The 27866-nt window shown below is 36.9% G+C and overlaps 1 protein-coding gene across 6 annotated transcripts in view; it reads left to right on the top strand.

The window, feature by feature from the left end:
* Positions 1-26214, top strand: part of plppr2b (phospholipid phosphatase related 2b) — a 165373-nt gene extending 139159 nt beyond the window's left edge. For 5 of the 6 annotated variants that reach the window (XM_058779654.1, XM_058779649.1, XM_058779648.1 and 2 more), the window contains 5 exons: positions 19192-19312; positions 20360-20610; positions 22051-22227; positions 23157-23296; positions 24717-26214. In XM_058779654.1, coding sequence (XP_058635637.1) covers positions 19192-19312; positions 20360-20610; positions 22051-22227; positions 23157-23296; positions 24717-24828 — 801 coding nt within the window. In that variant the 3' untranslated portion in view covers positions 24829-26214. The remainder of the gene's footprint in view (positions 1-19191; positions 19313-20359; positions 20611-22050; positions 22228-23156; positions 23297-24716) is intronic. The other variant, XM_058779653.1, reaches the window with a different exon arrangement.
* Positions 26215-27866: the final 1652 nt, after the last annotated feature.

Genomic DNA, 27866 nt, shown 5'->3' with positions numbered 1-27866 from the left:
AATGAGTCCAGAAGAGGTGGTATGAAAAAGGTCCTTACAAACCCACACCATAACCAAAAACACTGATAGAACTAAATTTTGCACAAGTTACATAAGTATTTGTTGCTTGATGTTGCTGTTAATATCCATTTGAAACCCACTTTTTACTTAAGGAAACATGGACAAAGTCTGATCAGAAAAATATGCCTGGACTGACATTTTGCCGAAACTACGAAAACATACCTATACAATTCACTGCACTTTCCAGCTTAAATTAACATTAGTGACAGTCAAACTCCAATGACTTTTATTCCTTTTCATGCCAATTATGATTACAGGGGTAGATCTTATGACCTCAAAACACTTTTACCATAGTGCATGATTTGTAAAATAATACATTTTGATGACATTTTCATCACATAGCTAGCTCCATATGTCAGCCTTTTCTAACAGCAAAATTGCTCGGTAGCACACCTGGTACAGCATAGAAATGTGGAGCATAAGCAATGGACCACTCAAGTACTGACACAATATGTACAGCAACCAACATAATAAAATGTTGCTAGATTCATGTTCAACTGTTTCAAGTAAAACTGAACACATTTTTATCACCACTCCCTAGACATTTCACTTTGAAAGTGTTGCGAAATGTGCAAGAAGCAACATAATATAATTTTGCAGAAATGTCACAACAGGCACTTTTTTTTTTTCAAATTAGCTTGGGTTGAAATCATCTCAAAGCCCAATATATATATATACCAGTATGTTATTGTCCAATTTCAAAAATAGTTTATGTGTTGTATTTGTTATTAGCTTGTTGATGCAAGCACCACTGTTATTATTGCTCATACTTGGGGCTAGTAATTTGAAAAAGCTTTAAGCATTAACCTTCAGCGCTGTTTGTGCTACAGCTTGAATAAAACCTCAGATCATGCCAGTAAACAACCACTAAAAATCAAACCTTGTTGTTGTATGAAAAAATCAATGTGAAAAAGTATTTTTGTGTGTGTGTGTTGCATGGAACCTGTAACAGCAGGTGAAACTAGTCCATTAATGGTGCTTTAATGAAATCTACAAACGCTGACAAATACACCTTAAATTATTCATGCTGTAATGTGACTTTTTGGCAGTCTGTTTTTCTGGTAAATATGGAAGCTGTGTGTTTGATCTGAAGTGGGCTCTGGCCCAGAAGAGATACAGCGTCATGCAGTCAGAGGCTGCAGCTGGCTGATGTCACTACTCTCCATTCATGATGGATGTTTGAGGACTGTGTGCTCCTATATGCCAGTGCTGTGGGTTTGCTATAAGTGCATTTTTGTGACCTCATTCTGTTTGTTTGAGGATGCTAGTGGAGAGATAGTGGAGAAAGAGAAAGAGAGACTTGCTTATTTAAGCAATATCAAACACAAAACTGTGTTATATAATCACATGCTCTTGTCTGGACTGTTGGGTGCACAGGAAATCAGAGTCATACAAACAGTTAAATGTCCTTTTACTGCTTGGCCAATCAAATTTGAGTACAGGAACTAATTGTTTTTATAATTAATGTGAGAGCGGGAGATGCTCTTACAATAAACTTTAAAAGGAAAAAAAAAAATCTGTGAAATTTACAGTAAGAGAAAAACGGAGCTGTGGTTGCTAAAACTTTACCGTAAAAAATACAGTAGCAAAATTTGATGGATTGAGCTTACATTATTTTACAGTAAAATGAATTTACATGTACTGATATAATGTTAATATACTAACCTATGGAAATATGAAAATCAGCTTGGTAACTTTCTAATATACTTACAACCATCAAAAAACCCAGTTTTGGAGTGCATATGATACACATTTTGGCGAACATATAATACGCACCCTAAACCTAACCATTGTGCAACATATGCACACCAAAGTCAATTTCTGCATATAAATAGTACACCAAATTGAAACAGAAAATTGTGGCATTTAAACACACTTTCATGAGATCAGGTTAGAGCCACATGATATAAATAAACATGAATTTGATAACATAAGATGTAACATAAAACTATAATTTACATGACAAAAAAAAAAAAACATCAAATGTGAACTTTCATATAAGGAATTCAAATATCAATTTATGATTTTTCACTATAAATTATTAGATGACTTTTTCTTTTCCAAAACTGGAATATTACAAGAAATATCCCATTAGAATTCTTACTGTTTTACACCATATGGAAATAAACTTACTATTAACCAATTAACAAGTTTTTACAGTAGCATACAGTCTTTCTGTCAATAATTACAACCATTTTTTATAGAAATACATGGTTTTGGGCTGTATCAATCCAGTTTTCATCTCTAATAAGTGTTTGAGAGAGGCAGAGAAATAGAAAACATTGATGGAGAATAGAGTGTAAAAGAGGAACGAGGAAGAGAGAGAGAAACATTAAATATGATATTCTCATTGAGATCCGTGTCATCCGCACTCAGCTCTTGTAAGTGTACACCAATGCCCAGAGGATGTGTTTAACCTCTCTCTGCAGAGACGATCCACAGCCTAATCTTAGTAAGCCTTAGATTAAGGCATCAGCTTTTGTTTAACACTCCTACTCAGCCTTGGGAACACTGGGAGTTGGCCATGTGGGCATGGAGCGAGAGATGTGGTGGAGTAAAGAGAGAAGCGGGACCGTTTGTGGATGGGAATATGAAAAATGAAGAAAATGAAGGCCCTTTCGCATGACTTGTGTCAGGATTTGAGCACACTGCTTAACACAAGCATCATGCATGGCTTTGACCTTCACTTTGAAAAGCATCATGGAAGGGCAATTCTTCAAGGTTGCTAGGTAGCAAGAAAGCTGGAAGTGAGCACAGTAAAACAGTGAAAATATGTGCTTGAGTTTAAAATAGAAAAGAAGAATTCATCAAACCAAATTGTTTGATATCTAGCATTAAAAGTGTATTTTCTAACTAAAAGAGGGAAATGTTTGCAAAGAGAAAAAAAAAATTAATTGTAAATGTGCTTTAAAATAAAAGGTTTAACGAAATTGTAAAGTTAAAAAAGAAAACAATTAATAGTTCAAAGGTTTGGATTCTGTAAGATTTTTTAACCCCTTAACTGTCACTCACAGTTTTGAACATAGACATTATAGTGCACTATCCAAACTTAAATTTTTATAATTCATGAATGAAAACATTTTGTAACATGATTTTGATGTACCATTTCCATGGTAATGCAATGTCTGATTTTAAAATGGGTTTCAAAGGATGAATTTTGAAATTTTAAGTTTTCAACTGATATATAATTTCTTATGATTTCTAAAGCGTGATAGAGAAAAAGGCAAAAAAGAAGACTTTCTGTGACAAAGGTCAGAACTCCTGTTATGATGTAGATTTTTCAGGTCCACTCTTGTCATAAATTAATCTATTACTTTTCCTACATAATTTTTTAACAAAAAAAGTGGTAAAATACCTATTTAGGAGTCTTAGACCTTTCCAACGATATATAGTTTGTCATTAGATTAGGATTTAATTGTAAAATAGGGAAGTAAACGTAGGCGTCCCACAGAGGGGACGTGACAGTTAAGAGGTTAAAAAGAAATTAATATTTTATTTTTAATAAGTTATATACAGAAAGGACATATAAATTTATCAAATTTTATATTGTTACAATAAAATTCACTTTTCTTTTCAACATTCTATTTATCAAAGTATCCTGAAAAAGAAATGTATTGTGGTTTTCACAAAAATGTTGTTATATTTATTATCTTAAACTGTTTTTAACATAATAAAAATGTTTTTGGAGCAGCAAATTAGCATATTGGAATGATTTCTGAAAGATCATGTGACACTGAAGACTGGAATTATTCTGAAAATGGATATATTATAATAGAAAACAGTTATTTTAATAATAATATTTCCTAGAATCAATCTTTTTACCATATTTTTGATCAAATAAATGTAGCCTTGTCGAACATAAAAGAAACTTTTGAATAGTAATGTATTTTAATCAAAAATAGTTAAAGTAAAATATATAAAATGCTAGTTAATATAAAAATAGTTTTAATATTTCCTACAATATTTTTCACATTTGTTTTATTATTTGAAATGCATCATATATATTTTTAAATATTAAATATTATATTAAAGCATGTTTGTTTTTGGTGTAAAATGCTGTCTTCCGCCTTTCATGCAAAGTCACTAATTAAGGGTGTGTGTGAATTCTTGTGGTGCCATCAGCCAATCAGTGTTGCCAGTCATGATGTCATTTTCCTGCATCTGAAAAGTGAATAGTCACTTGGCATTTGTGGCTCAAAATAACTTGGCTGCAGATCTAAGCTCCCAGAATTTGGCAGATTTTGAAACGTGTACCTCCAGGTGGTCCTGCGCCAGCCAAGCAACTTCCATTGAGATGGGAATGCTAACGGAGAGCAGTCTGTATGTATTTTAGACCTGCCGTCACCAAGAAAAGTCATTCCAGAGGAAGTGCACGTTATTACATTTTGACAAATGCTTACAAAACTGACATTTGTTTTTCTTCGCAGTAATGTGCACTGATGAATCATCTACAATGAGACTAAAAAGATGCTTTAGGAAAGTAAATGGGGTCAAATTTGATTTCATGTTGACTTTAAAGAAGACAATAAAGCATGAGAAATGAAGCAATTAAATTGAAGGAAAAAAGGAACTGGTGGTGGGTAGAGAGATAGAGGAATGATGCTAACCCAGTTTCCCTATATGGCACTTGGAGAGACGCCCACAGAAAGACAGAAGGACAAATCCCAGAAATTAGGAATGACAGAGTGTGAAACACACTAAAAGGACAAGAGAAAAGAACGACTAGATGAAAGAAATTGAAGAAGGTTGTGATAACAGTGGACCCACATTATGGACAGATCAATGCTAACACACTGGTGCCAATATCTCTGTTTACTGTTTTCGAATGACAGGCAAAAATTTGGCTGACAGCATGTGGAAATGAATGTGATCTGTGATGTGTTGCTGTCTATTTGTGATCTGTATTGGATTAGCAAGAGCATGAGTGCATCAGCTATCATACTGATGCCATGGTAACACTATGACAACAGATATTCGCCTGTATCCTCAAGCATGTCACCCAGATAAGATCCTGAGCGGACTGTCAGTCTCAGAGAGAACTGCATGGAAAGTCAGCTGAGCAAACTGTTACTGTGTGTTGCAGTGCATCATTTCAGAATAAGCTCATGTCCAATTTGTTCTTTTATGTTGTCATTTATTCACCCTCATGCTGCTCCAAACCCGAAGAAAACATTTTTCTTTGGAACGCCAAAGGAGAATATTAGTAGAAGGTTAATGCTGCTTTTTTAGCGTGAATGAGGAAATATATGGAAAAAAACAACTATGAGAGAGCAAATAATCAGAGCTATGGTTCACTGTTATGTTCCATGAACAGTGACACAGATTTCTGTTTTAGGGTGTGTGTTTTTTTTTGTATTATTATTTATTTATTTATTTTTATATTTTACAGCTGGTGACCATGATATTTGTTGTGTTGGAAACATATTAGTAATTACATGCCTTTACGTTCCACAGAAGGGAAAAAAAAAGATGATTTGGAATGATATGAGGGCAAATTATTTTTTTTATTTTTTTTTGGCCAAACTTTACTTTCAATATATTGCAGTTTCCAAAGTCTGTTATTTTCCCTTTTTTATCTAGAAACGATGACCGTGCTCCTTTTCCAAACAGCCCCTTTAAGGCACATGATGTGTACAATGAATTATTAATATTGTTCTATGTCACTGTGGACTGGACGGTATATTATAAGTACCCAGTCCACCGAGAGAATTGGTTTGGCAGAGGAGAAGTGGGCCAGCGCCTGGGGCACTGCACTGCCGGGCGAAATGTCCAGTACCGTTGGTCGTGTGATACCGTCTTGCTCGTAAACCACAGTTGTTCCATGTTTACTACTCTGCAGAGAAGATGAATCATCATGGTTATCTGCATAGAAGACTGATGTGCTGGGGGTCCTACCAGGTTCCTTAACCAGCAAGATTTCTCAACCAGCTTCACCAGCCAAGTCCAAAAGCTAGAGCAGTACCATAATAACCAGCATGGAAATTCCTGTTGATTTTAATCTGTGGACGGTTATATAAACTGCTTAGACTATAGTCTTACAAGTTTTTTGGTCATAAATTTTTTAAGGAATAGTGAAAATTTGCTGAAAATGTACTCACAATCAAGCCATCCAATATGTAGATGAGTTTGTTTCTTCATCTGTACAGATTGAGAGCCATGTAGTATTTCTTGCTCACTAATGGATCCTCTGCAGTGAATGGCTGCCGTCAGAATGAGAGTCCAAGCAGCTGATAAAAACATCACAATAATCCATATGTAATCCACACCACTCCAGTCCATCAATTAATGTCTTTTGAAGGGAAAAGCTGCTTGCATTTTAACTTTTAAAAATGCAAATATGATTCCTCTCTCCATATTATTGCTCTCTTCAGGGAAAAAGTAATCTCGTCTGAATCAAGAGAGAAATATGAACAGATCAAGCACTGTTTACAAGCAAAAACAGTTCTAAAATATTTTGGTGAATTTTGATGTGAGAGGAAAATAGGGGATGGACTTTGTCACTGGAGGAAGTGTTATTATGGATTTTGGCCAGAAGTGATGGTAAATGCCTTAATGATGGATTTGTTTCTTTTAAACATGCAGCTTTTCACTTCTCATGACGTTCATTGATGGACTTGAGTGGTGTGGATTACTATTGTGATGTTTTTATCAGCTGTTTGGACTCTCATTCTGACGGCACCCATTCACTGCAGATGATCCACTGGTGAGCAAGTGATGTAATGCTAAATTTTTGCAAATCTATTCTGATGAAGAAACAAAATCATCTACATCTTGGATGTCCTTGGGGTGAGTACAATTTTTGCAAACTGGCCTAATTTGAATCTGAAAACTAAGTCACTTGGGTAACTGCTAGTTGGTTAGATTAGTTCTTAAGACAGTATTAACATCGTAGCTTTGTTTATGCAACTGGCCCCTGGTCTTTTCAGGTCACTGACATTTTGGTTGTTTTTTAAGAGCTATTCAGACGAGACTAATTTTCCCAGAAAAGGTAATGTAAATTTGGCAGACTTAATCAAACATGTCTGTGTCTTTTCCTCTCACAACCTCAGTAAAAATTACAGAGCAAATTACCTACTGTATTTTGGCTAAGGTATCCTCTGAGAAATTTAATTTTCTTTAAGCTGTATTTTCACAATGCTTCTCCTCATTTAATTTGACCTTTGTCAAATGCCATAATTAAAGTTAATTTTGTCCTTGTGCACCAATTTTCTGGCTGCCTGCTGCACCTTCATTATGGATTTAGACCCTTTTGCCAACCTTCTGGGTAAAATAACAGTTGGTGGTTCAAGAACTGCTGGCATCCCATCTGACATTAAATGCCATCCCATTTTTGGTCAATGTTAAGGCTTCACAGAGATGACGTGACCCTTCGGCGGCAATGCACGCATAGTCCTTCGCTCTGCTCACTTTGTCAGAAATTGGAAGGCTCAGATGCAGCTGGCTTCCTCAGAGCTAATCTTTCCAAGTGGATCCCTTCCCTGAAAGGCCGTGACATTGAGATTGACCGGGTCCATCGCGTGTGTGACGGAAGGAAAAACTCAGATCGGCAGCGTACTCTCATCTTCCATGTACTAAGATGGCATGACAGATCGGCGATGCTGAAGGGTGCTCGGCAGGCATATCCGGTGAAATATACGCAGGACAATGTCACGCTACTATTTTTTCCCGACTTTCGTCCAGCCACAACTACCAAGAGAAAGAGCTTTAATCCAGTCTTGAAGAAGATGACAGCACTTGGTCTCCAGCCCTTCCTCACCTATCCGGCGGTAATTAAACTACGGCACAAAGGTGAGCAGATGATGTTCGACTCTCCTCAAAAGGCGGAGGATTTTGTTACTTCACCGTCACTGAAGATGTATTCTGCAGCGCTACAAAGCAGCGGGAAGGCGTCGGCTACCATCTCCATCCTCTCAGCTCAACGAGAGAAAATTAACGACAAGGTCTGTGGTGATCCTAACTGCCCTGAAGAGGACAATAACAAGGTGGTCATGGACACTTGTTAATTTCTTTTTGGAATCTTGCCATGCCCTGTACGTTCGTCCTCTGATTGGTAAATAATAATGATTTATTTTCTTTATTTTTCTTTATTATTATTATTATTCTTCGTGCTGATGGAGAGCAGAATTAATCACTACGCTTTTGGCTCAGTGGGCCTTTGGGGACATGTCTTGCATTGAAGTGGACTGGTCACGCATCAACATTTGTTTCTGTTGTTTATGCAGACCTACACTCTCGGTAATGTGTGGTCTGCTTTGGTTTTTATACACAGTTGTTTGTTGTTTCTTGTTTTTGCTTTTTTTCTAAGCCCTTCAACAGACATCAATACTTTTATTTAGTCTGCTTTTCTTTTAAAAGGACTATGCATCTAGGTGGATTGGTATCCAGGATACATACTAATGTTTACATGTCACTGGCAGTTTGGCATTGCTTTTGTTTCTCTTCACTTAGACAGAATCTTGGCATTGCAAGCACACAATGCATGTTCTGAATATTTTATCATTGAATGTGAATGGCCTAAATTCTCCTATTAAGCATACCGGATATTAGAATATTTGCACCATAAATCGATTTCCTGTGCCCTGATACAAGAGTCTCATTTAAAACAATGCGATGTGGCACGTTTTCAAAACAATTTTTACAAACTGGCAGCCTTCTCTTGTGCTCCTAATAAAACTAAGGGGTGCTTATCTTAGTCGATTGGAAGTTACATTTAACTATTGAACATACGGGGAACGATGATGAAGGTAGATTTTTTTTTATACGCTGTAAAATACATAATGACAGGTTAGCACTGGTCTCCATTTACTGCCCGAATGAGGCAGACAGTGCATTTTTTACGAATATTCCCAATATATTACTTGAGCAGATTGATTGTCCTTTAGTGATAGGTGGTGATTTTAATGCTGTTTTAAATCCTGCGCTGGATAAATCTCACCCTGATACAACAGCTAACCCATCCTCTAAGTTATTGAATAAATTTATCACTGAACTTAATGTAATCGATCTTTGGAGAATCCAGAATACTACATCTAAGGACTTCTTCTTTTTTTTTTTTTTAAAAAGGGAGGAACGTCTGATGGGAGGACCTTTCAAATTTTGTAACAACACACCTTTATGGCACAACTTTAATTTTTTATGTTGAAATTGGCCATTTGTCCAGCCCTCTTGGTCTACATTGGGCATAAACACATGCGGTGACTTATATGATAACCAGGGACTCTGCTCGCTTCAAGAACTAAGAACTAAGTTTTGTTTACCAGCATCATCATATTTTGTCTTTTTTCAGTTACGTTCTGCTCTCAAGGCTTATGGAGTTCCCTGAGCATCCCCTATTTCCTCTCATCCTATATGGGATCGGATCGCACCACCCTCTGGTCGGCCATCTGTTTCTTTAATATATAGTAAACTTAATGATCACACTGCAAAGTCTCTTTCTATTAAATCTGTCTGGAATCGTGAATTAGCAGATTTTGATTTATCGGTCTACTGGGAGAGGGTGTGGTCTAATCTAATCTTAACTTCTAAAAACTTGGCTCATCGTCTTATCCATTTCAAAGTCATCCATTGAGCATACATAACTCCTTACAAGAGGTTTAAAATGAAACTGCAATCGACCTATAACTGTCATATCTGTAACACTGTATCAGCAGGTACTTTTCTCCACATGTTTTGGGAATGTTCAATTGTTGTTGGTCTTTGGACTCATGTGGATTCTGTTTTGTCCTTTTTGCTGCAAATTGAAATTGAAATTGTTATGGTGTGTCTGTTGGTTCCCCCCTCCCTGTTGTTTGTTTGTGTGGATGTTTTTTTGTTGATTAAAAAAAATAAAAATAAAAAGTTGATTACAAAAAGATCTTAAGGCTTCACGCAATACACACATTTAGATAATAGTACGCAGACCTGAGGTTAACATGTCAGTATAGTTACATTTACAGTGGAACTGAAATATTTTAGGAAAGGTGGAGTAAAAATAAAAAACTAAAATAATGTGGTTGCATAAGTGTGAACACCCTCTTATAACTAAGGATGTGGCTGTGTTCAGAATTAAGCAATCACATTCTAACTCGTATTAAATCGGAGTCAGTACACACCTGCCATCGTTTAAAGTGCCTCTGATTAAACCCAAATAAAGTTTAGCTGTTCTAGTAGGCTAGACATTTTCTTAGTCGCATCTTACAGCAAAAGCCATGGTCCGCAGAGAGCTTCCAAAGCATCAGAGGGATCTCATTGTTAAAAGGTATCAGGCAGGAGAATTTCCAAGGCATTAGATATACCATAGAACACAGTGAAGACAGTCATCATCAAGTGGAGAAAATATGGCGCAAGAGTGATATTACCAAGCACTGGACATCCCTCCAAAATTGATGGAAAGATGAGAAGAAAACTGGTCAGGGAGGCTGCCAAGAGGCCTACAGCAACATTACAGGAGCTGCAGGAATTTCTGTCAAGCACTGGTTGTGTAGTACATGTGACAACAATCTCCCATATTCTAAATATGTCTGGGCTATGGGCAGAGGTGTAAAGTACTTCAGTAAATGTAACTAATTACTGTACTGAAGTATCTTTTCGGGTATCAAAGATATTAGCAACTTTTACTCTCTACTTCACTACATTTTTGAGTGAGTATCTGTACTCTTTACTCCACTACATTTGAAATGAGTGTTGCAGTTACACATTACATTTTGCATGGCACCTAGCTTTTCTGCAGCAGTTTATTTATGCTACAAAAGATGTGATATTGCCAACTACAGGGCACTGAAAGTACTATGTCTTGTGCATTTTGCCTTGTCAGTTTGAGTTTCTTAGCCAGTAGTTGTGAATCACAGGTGTTTTATATATGAGACGAGGACACGACTGCAGCCGGCCATGAGGCCGAAACCAGCACATCCAGTGCAAGAAGACTTTGACTTTTTAATTTTACTTAACATTATTTTATTTATCCGTTACACTGAAGAGGCCCTTTTGAAGGATATTGTTTTTTGGTTTTGTTTTTGCAATTTTGAGGTGTTCAGTTTTATTTTGGTTTCAGAAAATAAGCGTGATCGCTCTCCTCACAAATCAGCTCTTTCTTGTTTTTGTTGCAGTTTCTGTGCCTTGTCTTGGACTTTTATGTCACTTCCTGTCTCCCGTGCTGCTTGCAGTCAGTGTGTATCTTATCTTGTTCAGCTTGTTAGCCTCCTGTATTCTGTATATACAGCCCTAGTGTTTCTTTAGTTCTTTGTGAGTTGTTGAATGTAATGGTTGTCTGTTTGCCTTTCTTTCTGTTCTTTGTTCCCTTTGGTTTTTGGCTTATTGTTTGTTCTAGCTTTTCCATGAAATATCTGCACACAGATCCTTGCCTCTGCCTGTTTCCCCAGCTTCTCCACAACGTTACAGTTTTTCACCTGCATGTCTCTTTGACTAGTGCATCTTTGAGGCTATATTTTGTATAAGTAAAAGACTTTAGTACTGTTAAAATCAGATGCTCTAATACTTTTACTCAAGTTGTTTTGGAATTGGTGACTTTTTACTGTAAGGTATCTGTACTTTTACGCAAGTATGGTTTTCAGGTACTCTTTACACCTCTGGCTATGGGGTAGGGTGGCAAGAAAAACATCCAAGCTCGGCTAAATTTTGCAAAAACACATTATAAGTCTCCCAAAAGCATGTGGGAAAATGTGTTATGGTCTGAGGAAACCAAGGTCGAACTTTTTGGTCATAATTCTAAAAGGTTTGTCACAAAAACAACACTGCACATCACCAAAGGAACACCATACCCACAGTGAAGCATGGTGGTGGCAGCATCACGCTTTGGGGCTGTTTTTCTTCACTGGGGCCTTAGTCAAGATGGAGGGAATTATGAACAGTAAATACCAGTCAATATTGGCACAAAATCTTCAGGCTTCTGCTAGAAAGCTGAAGATGAAGAAGAGCTTCATCTTTCACCACGACAACAACACAAAGCATACATCCAAATCAACAAAAGAATGGCTTCACCAGAAGAAGATAAAGTTTTGGAATGGCCCAGACCTGAATTCGACTGAAAATCTGTGGGGTGATCTGAAGAGCGCTGTGCACAGGAGATGCCCTCGCAATCTGACAGATTTGGAGCATTTTTGCAAAAAAGAGTGGGCAAATATTGCGAAGTCAAGACGTGCCATGCTGACAGACTCATACCCAAAAAGACTGAGTGGTGTAATAAAATCAAAAGGTGCCTTAACAAAGTATTAGTTTAAGGGTGTGCATACTTATGCAACCACATTATATTATTATTTTTTTTATTTTTACTCCCCCTTTCCTAAAAGATTTCAGTTTGTTTTTTAATTGAGTTGTACAGGTTATAGTTTACATTAAAGGTGGAAAAAGTTCTGAAATTATTTATCTTGTTCTCATTTTTTTACATCACAGAAACCTGGCATTTTAACAGGGGTGTGTAGAATTTTTATATCCGCTGTATATACAGGTGCTGGTCATATAATTAGAATATCATCAAAAAGTTGATTTATTTCACTAATTCCATTCAAAAAGTGAAACTTGTATATTATATTCATTCATTACACACAGACTGATATATTTCAAATGTTTATTTCTTTTAATTTTGATGATTAGAGCTTACAGCTCATGAAAGTCAAAAATCAGTATCTCAAAATATTAGAATATTTACATTTGAGTTTGAATAAATGACCATCCCTACAGTATAAATTCTGGGTATCTCTTGTTCTTTGAAACCACAATAATGAGGAAGACTGCTGACTTGGCAATGATCCAGAAGACGAACATTGATGCCCTCCACAAAGAGGGTAAGTCACAGAAGGTCATTACTGAAAGGTGTGGCTGTTTACAGAGTGCTGTATCAAAGCATATTAAATGCAAAGTTGACTGGAAGGAAGAATTTGGGTAGGAAAAGGTGCACAAGCAACAGGGATGACCGCAAGCTTGAGAATACAGTCAAGCAAAGCCGATTCAAACACTTGTGAGAGTTTCACAAGGAGAGAACTGAAGCTGGAGTCAGTGCATCAAGAGTCACCACGCTCAGACGTCTTCAGGAAAAGGGCTACCAAGCCACTTCTGAACCAGAGACAACGTCAGAAGCATCTTACCTGGGCTGTGGAGAAAAAGAACTGGACTGTTGCTCAGTGGTCCAAAGTCCTCTTTTCAGATGAAAGTAAATTTTACATTTCATTTGGAAATCAAGGTCCCAGAGTCTGGAGGAAGAGTGGAGAGGCACAGAATCCTTGTTGCTTGAAGTCCAGTGTGAAGTTTCCACAGTCAGTGATGATTTGGGCTGCCATGTCATCTGCTGGTGTTGGTCCACTGTGTTTTCTGATGTCCACAGTCAACGCAGCCAACTACCAGGAAATTTTAGAGCACTTCATGCTTCCTTCTGTTGACAAGCTTGATGGAGATGCTGATTTCATTTTCCAGCAGGACTTGGCACCTGCCCACACTGCCAAAGGTACCAAAATCTGGTTCAATGACCATAGTGTTACTGTGCTTGACTGGCCAGCAAACTCGCCTGACCTGAACCCCACAGAGAATCTATGGGGTATTGTCAAGAGGAAGATGAGAGACACCAGACCCAACAATGCAGATGAGCTGAAGGCCACTATCAGAGCAACCTGGGCTCTCATAACACCTGAGCAGTGCCACAGACTGATCAACTCCATGCCACGCCGCATTGAGTGGAATTAGTGAAATAAATCAACTTTTTGATGATATTCTAATTATATGACCAGCACCTGTATGAAAATGTACACTACCAGTCAAAAGTTTGGAATAATTACGTTTTTTTTTTTTTTTTTTTTTAAGTCACACACCAAGGCTGCATTTATTGGATCAAAACTACAGTAAATCAGCAGTATTGTGAAATATTATTACAATTTAAAAGAACTGCTTTTGATAATAATTTCTATCTTTTAAAATGCAATGTATTCCTGTGATGCAAAGCTGATTTTTCAGCAGCCATTACTCCAGTTTTCAATGTTACATGAATCATTTTATTATTCTGATTTTGTCCTCAAGAAACATTTATTTTGAAAACAGTTTTTGCTGCTTAATATTTAAACAGTTACACACTGCCATTCATTTTTTGTCTGCATTTTTCGGTGCTCTACTTTTCTACTCGAAGCTTGTGATTTGACAGCATTCCCAGCCACCGCGATACGTCTGTGTCTACATTGTTCGCACACCATATGATTTCCTCAGGAAACAGACATTCCTACGTTCACTTCAGCCATCATCTCTCTTTACTCTCTTATTTCATCCTTTTTCTGCGGCTTGTTTTCACTATCAATCTCTCTCCGTTTCATGTTGCTTTGAACTCCTTGTCCCCGTCCCTCCCTCCGTCTGTCTTTCCCTCAAAGTCTTCAGAGTCAGCAGAGCTTTTTCATCAATTAAACATGTAAGCACTTCACTTTAACAGCTTCCATTAATCCGCTCTAAAGATCATGTTTTTTGTCCTCTCTAGCTACATCTTCTAGAGGACAAGATAAACCTTGTGTCTTAATTTATGACATGACAATGACAGCTCCATCTCTGTTTAGTGAGGATGATGTGGCCTTGGGGGTTTGCTGCTGGTGCTTAACACTGAGCATGCCTTGCTGCTTTATCAGTTTCATTCTCATTATCTATTCCAAAATTACTGCAAAATGCTTGCTGACAGTATCACTGTTAGAATAATTGTGGCATATCGGTTCAAACAATGAATTGACATGCCACATGAACTGAGCAATTAAAAGGATAGTGCACACCATTGTAAAAATGTAAATATATATTATTTAGGATTTTTTGTTACATTTATAGTGACTTCCCAAGTATAGATTCCAAAGTATAAAAACTTGTATTATTATCCACAAATTTAAGTTTAATTTAATTTCTCACAGTTGTGTAATTTGCACTGATGCTTTGATTGATGATTGATGTTGTTGTCAAGTTTGGTAACTTGTTTTATGACACCTGGATTTCATTTTCTACTCAGAATATTTCATTTGTGTGCAAAAATGATCCATTATTGTTTTTTGTGCTATGTTTTGAGGTCTGTGTGTCTCTTGTGTCCTGAGCATACATTATAAAGTCATAGTGTCTCCCAGGCTAGACAACATACATGCACCTCTCCACATCTTTAGTTGGCATGATATGCGTCTTAAAGTCAGACATTTGCATATATTTTTCATTTTACTTGTTATTTCATCAGATTCGAATGTAAAATCATTCAAGCTCCAAAGTTTCTAATTCAAAGGCTTCTAATTCAAATTTAATCTCCTAAATTACTGAAAATCTCCAGAGAAGTACCATAAAAGTTGTCCATATAAAGCTATTATAAATCTTATGAAGTCACACGATGTGTGAGGAAAAGACCAAAATTTAAGTCACAGAAAATGTTTACTTTTTAATCACTGTTTTCAAATGTTATGATCAGCCACATCATTTAAACCACCAGCCTAATATAGTGTAGGTCCTTCTTGTGCTGCCAAAACAACTCTGATGCATCGAGGCATGGACTCCACAAGACCTCTGAATGTTGCTCTGTGATCTGTGGCACCAAGACATTAGCAGCAGATCATTTAAGTCCTGCAAGTTGTGAGGTGATGGTCCTCCATGGATCAGATTTGTTGGTCCAGCACAACCCGTAGATGCTCAGTTGAATGGAGATCTGGGGAATTTGAAGGCCAAGGCAACACCTTGAACTCTTTGTCATCCTCTTCAAACCATTCCTGAACAATTTTGCAGAGCAGTTTCCCAGCAGAACCTTGACCAGATCATAGTACTGCTTCCACCAGCCTGCCTTCTTCTCATAGTGCATCCTGCTGCCATCTCTTCCCCAGGCAAACAATGCACCAGCCATCCACCTGATCTAAAAGAAAACGTGATTCATCAGACCTGGCGACCTTCTTCCATTGATCCATGGTCACATGCCCATTGTATCCCCATACATATAGCAAAAGGTGATGCACTGTGTGTTCTGACACCTTTCTGTCATGGCCAGCATTGAGTTTTTCAGCAATGTTAGCTACAGAAGATTTTCTGTGTGATCAGAACAGATGCAGAAGCCTTTGCTCCCCACATGCATTAGTAAGCCTTGGGTGCTCATGGTCCTGATCCAGGTTATCACTAGTTAGAGCTGCAGAAGCGCATGCAGAGCACATTCAGTCTGCTTTTGCACACAGCTGGAGGATTATGAGAGACCGTGTAGCACCGTTTCATCACACATTTGGAGTATTAGCCTCTTTGCAGTTACCTATGTGCTGCATTTTAAAAACAGCGCCTTATTTAGGGGAGGGGGAGATCTTCCTTCGCCAATCGGCCCACTACTCAACCGGCCCACCGGAAAAGTCCCAGTACTCCCTATATGGCCAGTACATGTCTGCTGCATACCAGAATACCCCACAAGACTTGCTGTTTTGAGATACTCTGACGCAGTTGTCTAGCCTTCACTATTTGTCCCTCATCAGAGTCACTCAGATCTTTTCACTTGCCCATATTTCCTGCTTCCAACACATGAAATTCAAGAACTGACTGTTCACTTGCTGCCTAATATATCCCACCCCTTGACAGCTGCCATTGTAAAAACAATGTTATTCACGTCACCTTTAAATGGCTGATCGTCAGTATATAGTTCTAAATATTAAAAATTAGCATGATTGTGAAAAAAAAGGAAAGTCCTATGAGTTTGGAATGATGACATAATTATTTTTTCTGGGTGAACTATCACATTTAAATAACTAAATGACATTTTTTCAATTAAATGCTCAATTTTATACTCTGCTTTGTTTTACAGAACTAACCAAAACAAAACAACCCTAATGTATATGTGAACCCTACTCTACAAAGCGTGCTTTGAGCACCTTGATTGTTTGACACTGAGGCATTCATTGAACTCCAAATGTTTTGTGTATGTGTGTGTGTGTGTGTGTGTGTGTGTGTGTGTGTGTGTGTGTGTGTGTGCATGCGTTTTTGAGACAAATGAGGACATATATATGTATAATGACAAGGGTATGACATAGTTATTACAAGGAGAAGGTGACTTTTCAGGACATTACCCCATGTCCCCACTTTTCAAAACACTTATAAATCACACAGATTGGAGTGTATTGAAAATCTGAAATAGCACAAAGTCTCCTGTAAGGGGTGGGTATAGGTGTAGGGTTGGTGTAGGGCAATAGCACATACAGTTTGTACAGTATAAAAACCATTACGCCTATGGGATGTCCCCACTTTTCACAAAAACAAACGTGTGTGTGTGTGTGTTTGTGTCACAGTTTTTCCAGAGTTTTGAAACTCTTCAGAGCAGGTGTGTTGTAATCGTGATGTGTGTTAAGGATTTGAAAGCACCATGCTGCCGGTATCACTGCTGCTTCAACATTGCAGCTTCAGAGCACTTCAGATATGTCAAGGGTGTTGTAGTGAAATATTCACTTTTTTTCTCTCTTATTCTTCCTCTGTCTGTCTATTTTCACCTTTTTTGTTATACCACAAGACAAGAGCCCTCAAAATGCTGCAATATGCCCCTCAAAATATCATTCATGGAGCATCACTAAACATTTGAAGGTTACTCAGAAATTCAGGCTTTTATGTCCCTGAATAATTTCCATTTTCCCTCAGCGAGAGGGTTAGAGTGGCATTTGTGAAAAATTAGGCATTAGACAGAGGATGAGATCTTTTAGCACAGGCAACAGTGCATAATAACAAGCGCCTCTTTTACCACTCACTGACCTGAATCTTCATGCCTGTGGAGGTTAAATAGTTAAATAGACTTTTCAGTTAGGTTAAGTAACTCTTAAAAAGGTGTCTCTGTGATATGCAGTGCCAGATTTCTGCTGTTTGAGATAGCACACAAACCTTTTCACATGTGGAACTAATTCGGACGCTGAAGTCCATAGCAAATTGTGTCTTTATGAAAGCAGTCAAAGTACTGTATTATCTGCTTGTCCGGCAGCAGTGAGGTGAAAATTACAATCTTCTGCTCTGGAGTTTATTCTTCTTTTCTTGCTATTGATACCATGTTCTTCTCATTGAATGCAATTGCTGAAAATGCAATTCATTCATACAATGACTTGAAAACACTGCATCTGTGATGAGCATTTTTTTGTATTTTCTGAGTTAAAACTCATTTTGCTGAACATGTAGTAGAAAAGTGATACTGTTCAGATATTATAATGAAAAAAACCATAAAGTAATTTCTTTATAATTATATCTTAGAGGAAAAACATTCTATGCTGCTTATCAATATTTGAAAAATGTTTTTCCACCTAATCAAAGTTATGTGGCTTCAGATGGTGCAACCAACATGCATAAAAAAAAAAACACAAAACAGAAAATGATAGCTGGAGAACTTAAAGATGTGTGTCAAGTATAAACTCAGGATAAATATATACTCACACACTGTAAAAAAAAAAAAAAAATTAAAAATTGAGCCAACTTAAAATTTGAAGGCAACCAGCTTCAGCAGATTTTTGAGTTTGCTCAACTTATTTTTGTGGGAGATTCTCACATTTTTGTTGTATAAACTTAAAACGACAAGTTGAGAAAACTCAAAAATCTGCTGAAGCTGGTTGCCTTAAAATTTTAAGTTGGCTCAACTTTTTTTTTTACAGTGCATGTATTCAAGATATAAAGGAATATGTTGTTACGTTTTTTACATAGTTTACACCACATGACATATTTAGAGTCATTAAACCTTTCTTGAAAATGTTTTTCAAAAAGGAAAATTCAGGTTTTCAAAACCATATAACACCAACACAAATATATAGAGTACTTTTTAAAAGAATTTAACATGTTTTAAATTAGAGTTTAGCTCTTTTTCCCCTTAATCATGGACATTTTTATTTGTCATTGACTTTCAGTCAGCATGTGATTTTACTTTCCAATCTGCGAGGATTCATGTTTTATGAATGCAGTCCCATTAGTCTCAGCTGTGCTGGTGCATTTAGCATTTATACATGTATGGGATTGAAAATGAGATTCTCTCATTCTCATGAATTTCTTGTAAAATTCTGGAATTGGAGCACGAGCTTGACAATGACAAATGTTTCCTCGTACATTTGGCAATCAGTTTAATCAGTTTAAGGAAAATATTGTGGTTCCCCCCTAAGCGCTGTTCTCTGTAAGCTATGTGCACCTGAGAAATCTCATTCCTGTGTCTGTCTGCTGCAGATTGTGCTGGGGGAGCTAGCATCCTTCTTCACTAAACCTGAGGCCTTGCAGGAGAAGACAATTGTTACGGCTGACTGCTGCTATTTCAACCCGCTGCTGAGACGCATTGTCCGCTTCCTTGGTAAGCAATGCTTCGAGTTTTTATTTTTTATTTTTTAAATTCTTATTCAAACTGTTAATCTTCCAGACACATAAGCATCAAACTTTTCCTGCTACATTGCAATTTTTGGGTCTGTGTGTTTGTTTGCAAGCACTTTACACTACTGTTCAAAAGCTACAAAGGCTGCATTTTATTTAAAACAACTGTTTTCTAATTTTAAAGGAATAGTTCACCCAAAAATTACTGAACATTTACTCACCCTCAACCATCCACAATGTATATGAGTTTGTTTCTTCATCGGAACAGATTCGGAGAAATTAAAAAATCACTTGCTCGCCAATGGATCCTCTGCAGTGAATGGATGCCGTCAGAATGAGAGTCCAAACAGCTGATAAAAACATCACAATAATCCACGCGACTTGTTTTGGACTGTTTTCGCTTGTGAACTGTGCTTGATCTGTGTATATTTCTCTCCTGATTCAGACAAGATGACTTTTTCACTAGAGAAAGCAATATTATGCATAAAGGACTTGTATTGCAGCCAGAGGCAATAGTTTGAAATTAAAGACATCTTACCGATGGATTTGTTTCTTACAATCATGCAGATTTGTGCTTCACAAGATGTTGATTAATTGACTGGAGTCTCACGGATTGTGATGTTTTTATCACCTGTTTGGACTCTCATTCTGACGGCACCCAGAGGAATCTGATCCATTGGTGGGCAAGTGATCCAAATCTGTTCTAATGAAGAAACAAACTCATCTACATTTTGAATGGCCTGAGGCTGAGTAAATGTTGAAATCATTTGTGCCGCTTAATATTTTCGTGAAAACCATTTCTTTGCTGAATACAGAGTTTGAAAGAAAAGCATTTCTTTGAAATAGAAATCTTTTGTAATGTCTTTAATGACACTCAAGGCATGCTTGATGAATAAAACGTATTCATTTCAAAATTCTGAATGGTAAATATCAAACTACTTTAAATGGCCAAAATGTGAAAATCCTCTTATAATTATCAGGTGATTAATTACATGGTTTCAGATTTTTCCCCTCTTCCTCTTATTCTCAGGTGTGTATTCCTTTGGCCTCTTTACCACCACCATCTTTGCCAATGCAGGGCAGGTAGTGACAGGAAACCAGACACCTCATTTCTTGTCTACATGCCGCCCAAACTACACAGCACTGGGCTGCCATTCACCGCTGCAGTACATCACAGAGAGGCGAGCGTGCACCGGAAACCCTTACCTCATCACCTCCGCCCGCAAATCTTTCCCCTCGAAGGACGCAGCGCTGAGTATGTACTCAGCTGTCTATACAGTGGTGAGTACATCCAGGACAAGAAATCAAACATGACACAGCGTGCAAAGAAATCACAGTCATCCTTTCTTTTAATAGTGCTGATGTGAAGAGATGACAGAGCTCCTGTGCAACGATGATTCACAATATTTGGTCATGACCCTGCTGAAAATGTCAGCTTATTTTACTGTTCACCAGCATAACTGGATTCTGATCTCCAGTAGTTTTGCATTTAATTAACCAAAATACAATACAATTTTTTATATATTTTTACAATATGTAATATATTGAATTTTTATGACACTAACTAATGTTTAAAATAGCTGTCATATTTTTTTTACACGTTTCTAAAATGACATTTTTTGCTGTCATGGCAAAACCCAAATTACAATACTATTTTTTTATACTTTGCATAATTATATTCACAAGTGTAACATTTATTGATTAAAAATACAATAAAAAATCACATTTTAAAACTTTACAATATTATTTCTTAATTTTTATGTTTCTGAAAAAACAATAATAAATAATAAGATATAATTTCTTAAGACATGTTTGTTTTTGAAAGAAATTCATAATTCAACTCCTCAGTTTAACATTTAATTATTATACAGTGAAACAAGGTAATATTGTAAATCATTGTTAATGTCTGAAATTATGTATTTATTTATTTGTTTAATTTTGAGCTGTGATTGGCGAAGCCATTACTCCAGTGTACTGAGAAGTTTGTGTTATATAATCCTTAAGAAATTATCATAATGTGTTGATTTAGTACTCAACATCCTTCTCCTATTATTAGCACACTTGAAAATGATTGTGCTGTTTAATGAAGTACGGAGATGGCAGTGCAGTGTTTTTTGCACTTGCTGAAGTATAGTGTTCACTTGTACAGTAACGTGTTTAGGTACCACGCAATTACACGTTTTCTACCGAGAGGGCTCCTGGGGACAGCTTGCTTAGGGTCCGTAAATCTCTAAACACGCCCCTGCACTTGTAAGTCTTTGTAAACTTTCAAGTTTAGAGTCAAATTGTATTTTAAAAATGGCCAAAAACAAACAAGTTCCTCTAGAAACCTAGTAGTCCCATTAGTGTTGCTCTTTTGAGGGATGAAGTCTAATTCATAAACCACTGGATCTAACCATCAGAGAGAGAAGTGGATGCCCAGATAACAAGATGAGAAGAACATTGTCTCTAGTTTGAGAAACAGCTAGAAGCTCCATTAAGCAGCACACAATAAACTCCGGCTTCCTCTGCAACAGTGAAGAGAAGAGATGCTGCTGGCCTTCTGGCAGTGTTTTGAAGTAACAACACATGGCAAATAAAAATAAAAGGGCAGAATGCATGATGCATGGATAAATCAACAGTACATTTGGGATGTTTGAGGTGTTGTATTGCTGAGCAAATAGTCATGATAGATGTACATTAATGCATACTGTACCGATGTGTATTTTGTGTTTTCTGCAGATGTATATAACTCTGGTGTGGAAGACTAAAGGCACAAGGCTGACCAAACCCACTCTCTGTCTGACTCTAATCTCACTGGCTGTTCTGGTGGGCATCGTGCGTGTATCGGAGTACCGCAACCACTGGTCTGATGTTCTAGCCGGATTTCTCACCGGAGGAGCCATAGCCGCTTTTCTGGTGAGAATCTGCCAACTTTGGAGACCAACATACGCTGTAGCCAGGCGGTTCAATGCATACCCATTTGAGAATATACACTACCATTCAAAACAAAGGATGCATTAAATTGATCAAAAGTGACAGTAAAGACATTTGTGTTAAAAAAGATTTCTATTTCAAAAGTGCTGATCTTTCGCACTTTATATTCAGCAGTAAATCCTGAATAAAATGTATTATAGTTTCCACAAAATGTTAATAATATTTCACAATATTACTATTTTTACTGTATTTTATACCTAATAAATGCAGCTTTAGTGAGCTTAAGAGACTTTCAGAAACATAAAAAAAATCTTACTGACCCCAAACTTAAAAAAAAAAAAAGAAAGAATAGCTGAAATCTGCATCATAAAATTGCATCTTGAAGCCTTTGTTGCATGCTGGCATTGGCAAATATTAAATATATGATCTGCAATTGAAAAATTTCACAGAAAACCATCCCAAACTCCCTCAATTTGGTTGAACAAGGTTTTGTGGCTATTGCTAGTCCAAAAGGAATAACAGAAAACCCTCCCCAAAATAATATACCAGCCAGACTGCCTCCTGGATTGCACACATCCTTGCATACTATCTAGAATGGATAGAGTGTGAATTGGGACATGGCCAAAGTCTCACGCCATGTCAGAGGGTAAAACAGGTCATTACTCTGAGCACATACCTGTTTAACAGCTAATACTAGTGCTGAGGTATTTAGTGCGTTTGTAGCTAATCCACTGGCTTTAGACTCCATCCTTCATCCTCTTAAATCAAGTCCAATCACAACCATGCCAAGAGTGAACATGCTCTGGGCATAAAGCCTTAATCCACAAGAGGCAGATCCTGCATTGTCGTACTGTAAATGCCTCGCACGTTTTTGGTGTCATTATTAACCCTTGCTCTTGGTTCACCTCCAGGTCACATGTGTGATCAATAACTTCCAGCAGACCCAGCCCCAGCTGCCACCCTTACCACCCCCTGTGCACCCTCCGCGCCCGGAGCCCTCGCTCAACATGCCCATGGTGGCCATGTCCTGCGTAGAGAGTCCACTCGAAAAGTTAAGTGGCCCTCAGGTAAGGGGTGACGGGTGGGTGCATTGGACACCAGGAAGGCGTGGGAAATCTAACCAAGAGCTAACAGCTAACTGTCATGTATAATAATGCACCTATTCTTCAGCTGAATGAGGTCTGCTGCCCACATACTTGTGGTTTTAAAATAGCCATGAATAATGGGATCATATATCCAGAATGTGGTAATACTGATATTATTGGCTCTGAAGAGGAGTTTGGTGCTTTGTTTTTTTTTCTCATTAGCTCAGTTTCTAAAACCTAGTTAGCTGACAACATCTTTACGGTATCATAGATGTGCTTCAGATGTGAAGGCTGCTCTTAAACATATCATAATCTCCTTGTATTAACCAGATTCTAAGCAAACACTGTGTCCAGGGTCAGAAATTAATTTTTTTATTAAGGGATAACATTTAGCCCATGGAATTTTTTTTGCTTATAATACACAGATTTTATAATTGCTTTATTAAATGTGTTTTGCATTTATTTAAAATGCTTAAATTAAATCAGTTGCTTCAATCAGTCACAATATTATAGACAGTGGTTTTCAAACCGTGGGGCTAGCACCCATTGAGGGGGGCAAACACCTGTTGATGCAGAAGCATACAGGTGTGAATAAAGAGTTTGCTAGCAAAATCCACTAGAGGGGGCAATTTGACTAGTCTCCCAGCTGGTCAAGCGAAATCGTCATTGGCTATGGTTACTGCAGATTTGGTGCATAAACAAAAACATGATTCAGCCGTCACATTAAATTTCCTTTTAATTATATTATATCTGCATTTTTATCATAGATGAGAAAATTAGTGCTGTCAAATGATTAATCCAAAACAAAAGTTTTATATATTTTTAAAATATTTACATGTGTATACATTTATATTTTTTTTATTTTTATATTATATATAAATATATTTAATATATAAACATAACATATTTTTCTTAAATATACACATGCATGTGTTTGTATTTATATATACATAATAAATACACACAGTATACACGCATATATTACGTAAAGAAAAACTTTTATTTTGGATGCAATAGAGAAAATTCAACTTTTCAGCAGTAACTAATCGAAACGCCTCTGATTGGTCATTGTATTCATGAGCTGAACAGAAATGTGTGTAATTGATTAAAATGCTCAGCATTGCAAAGTAATCTGGAGCAACTTTAGATGTAAATGCCGCAGTCAACATTCTTCATTCATTTCCACATTTCACTGTAATCGCAACAGCAGCAATAGATTTAGTTTATCGTGAATTTGGGAAGCATTTGTATTCATTTTGGTGGCTTTTTTGCCCCAACCCACATTACTTTCTGACCCTGATTGCATTCCTCAGTAGTTACATGTCACCTTGACCCTGTTCTCTCCCTTCTGCACTTTTTCAGAAATGCTTTGTTTTCTATCCTCAGCAGGTTCCAGGGGTTTTGTACACAGGCATCACATGACCATCAGCCATACCTGGCCCCCGCCCCTCCCGATGTCCTCATCCACTCACGTCGCTCCATCTCCAGCGCAGTCTAGACATGCCTTCAGAATATTCTACCTGCGCTCGCCCTAGACCCTCCCTCACAAGATCATACTCCACTCAGGTCTAGAGGCTCCCCTTACTCACCTCTACTGCCCCTTCTGGCTGACAGAGACAATGACAGCAATAGCCACTCATTTCAATTGGGATCATTTTGTAACAACAGCCTCATGTTTGTCTGGATCCTCGTAGTATCTGTCTCTTGTCTTTTGGGTGGGTGTTTTGTATTATTTTTACTAAAGGAAAGTGTTCCAACTGATAATAATCTTCGATCTCTGTAAATTTGCAGTGTATTTGCATTATTAATGCCAGACATTGACATTCTGTGTACATTATAAAAAGATTTTCTCATCTAACAGCCATACAGAAACTGAATATCAACTGTGAAATTTAAGATTTAAATTAACATCTACTGACATTTAAGAGTGAATGGAAGAAAATCAATTCTATTTTTGGAAATACAGATTGGTAGGATGTAGCAAACTACTATTAAGCGTATTTGAAAGATAATAAATAGATTGCTAGCACTATTTTTATGGCTAAGTATTTAAGTTAAATATCCATGGAGCAAAATATTGCATTATTCAGAAATAGGGTTATAGAGAATCAATAGCTGTACAGAGACAGTTTTCAAGACCATAATATATTTAAGAACATTTCAGCACCAGTTAGGTGGGATGTGAAGGAGACAAATATGTACAGGATGTAGCAAATGTTTTATATCTTACATTGTATAAAATGTGAATGTTTTCCCTTGGAATTTTCCTGTTAGAATTATTGACAGTTTAAGTCAATTTAGTGATATAAGTGATCCAGAACCAAAAATACAGAGACTAAGGAATCACCTCAGGTTTCATCCTAAGGTTAATGGGATACATCTACCAACTGTCCGTGTCTCACATAAGATTATATAATTTTTGTAAATAACTCTTTTTCACATTATTTTTTTTTAATTTTAAATTTTTGGCATTTTACGTACAAATTACTATGTTTTCATTAAACAAATTCATTCTGTAGAATTTACTGAACATGTGTACAAGAGATTTAGGTGAAACACTCATTTGTGATTTTTTTTTTTGTTTGTTTTTTTTAAAGATTGTGAAACTGAAACTATTCTGTAAAGCTTGTTGTCAGACATTTTTGTCTATTGATGTTATTGGCTATTTTGTAAGCCAACATTTTTCTACATAGTTCATCCACTGAAGGAAGTGAGATAAAGCCTCTGTATGTAACATGGTGCTTGAATGTGACTGTTCAGGTATAGCCCTCCTTTCATTTTGTAAAAAATAAAAATAAATAAAATAATAATAAACATAAAAGTTGAATATGAAGATAGACGATTCTTGCAGATCAGCTGATTGTTAATTAAACATTTAATTAAAAGGAAATGGCCTGAATTTTGTTTTTATTATTGCAGATCGCCCTCTGGTGGTGCTTGAGAGAAACTTAAGGAGTCTATATACACAGGCTAAATAGAAGTTCCTGAGGCCTCTGTTCCTGTCATGTGATTGTGCATAAAGATTTTAAAAATTCAAAACCTTATTAAGGCGGTATATTTACATTACTGGATACACTACCCATTAAAAAGCATGTCATCTTAATAAAAGTTTTTTAATTTTTTATGTTTTTGAAAGCAGTCTCTTATGTATACCAAGGCTGCATTTATTTAATTCAAAATGAAGCAAAAAAATAATATAGTGATATAATATTATTACAGTTTAAAGGAACTGTTTTCTATTTAATGTATTTTAAAATGTAATTTATTCCTGTCATAGTAAAGCTGAATTTTCAGCATTATTACTCCAGTCTTTAGTGTCACACAATCCTTCAGAAATCATTATAATATGCTGATTTCAGCTCAAGAAGCATTTCTAATTATTATCAGCATAGAAAAAGTTGTGCTGCTTAATATTTGTGTGGAAACTGTGATACATTATGAGGGTTCTTTGGTAAATAGAAAGATAAAAGGAAACATTATCAATGTTTTGAACGCTTTAATGCATATCCTTGCTGAATAAAAATAATTTATTTAAAAAATGATTATATATAATAACAGACATTGCAGGACACTGCTGTGAAGTGCTATGTCACCTCAGTTGTCACGCTCTCCCTCTGGGTGTGTAAATGACAAGAAACTGCATCAGACTGAGAAGTAGACAATGGTATAGTCAACCAGCCACCTTTTCATTTCATTATCATATCAAGTAACGCACCCTACGCATGCATTTGTACTATGGATAAGATTACAGATACCACAGTGTATGTGAAGCAGAACTCAGCCGAACAATGTGCAAAGACGAGCAGGTTTAAGAAATCTCATTTGCTGTCTGCTTATCTGGTGTGTGGTCATGTAGCGACAAGCCTTCTCTTGAAAATAATCTCTTCATCTTTCATGCCACGGAGTATTTCAGATGAAGATGAGGAAAAAGGAAGGTAGAAAATGGGGTGGGCCAGTGGGGTTATGGGTAATCCAAAACCACCGCTGCTTAAACTACAGCCCATCCTTTCACTATGTGCTTGCTTCATACCATATAAGGAAGAATCAACCCACCTGAGGCTAGGTATAGACTCATACTCATACGTGTCCTTAAGGTCTCCTAAACAAGTTGTCTTGCTGTGAGCCTCTGTTTTATTAATAATTTCCATAAAATAAAATTTTCTGCCTCAAGTCAATTTCACATAGGATTACGTGGACAATCTGTCTGACCTTCTTTGTGGACTTTCTTGAACTTTGACTTAAAGTAAAGGAGCCCTTGTTTACTTTGTTGCCAATAACATCAACAACATCATTTACAATAATCAATTCACATTTCTCAACCCCTGATTGACACACACAGAAAAATGCAATATCTGTAAATGCCATGAAGATCATGTGTCAGTAGTTTACAGACCAGTTTATCATAGTCATCGCCTGACCAACGTTTATTGTTTTATGATATCCTATGGGTGACTCATAGCAGTATACGTTCACTTTAGTCTCCTGCTCTCTCTCTCTCGGTCTTAGTTTACCTCCACAGTATGACTCTTTAAATAT

The sequence above is a fragment of the Onychostoma macrolepis genome, chromosome 06, assembly GCF_012432095.1.
Source record: "Onychostoma macrolepis isolate SWU-2019 chromosome 06, ASM1243209v1, whole genome shotgun sequence".
NCBI lineage: Eukaryota > Metazoa > Chordata > Actinopteri > Cypriniformes > Cyprinidae > Onychostoma > Onychostoma macrolepis.
This window is presented reverse-complemented; position numbering and strand designations above follow the sequence as displayed.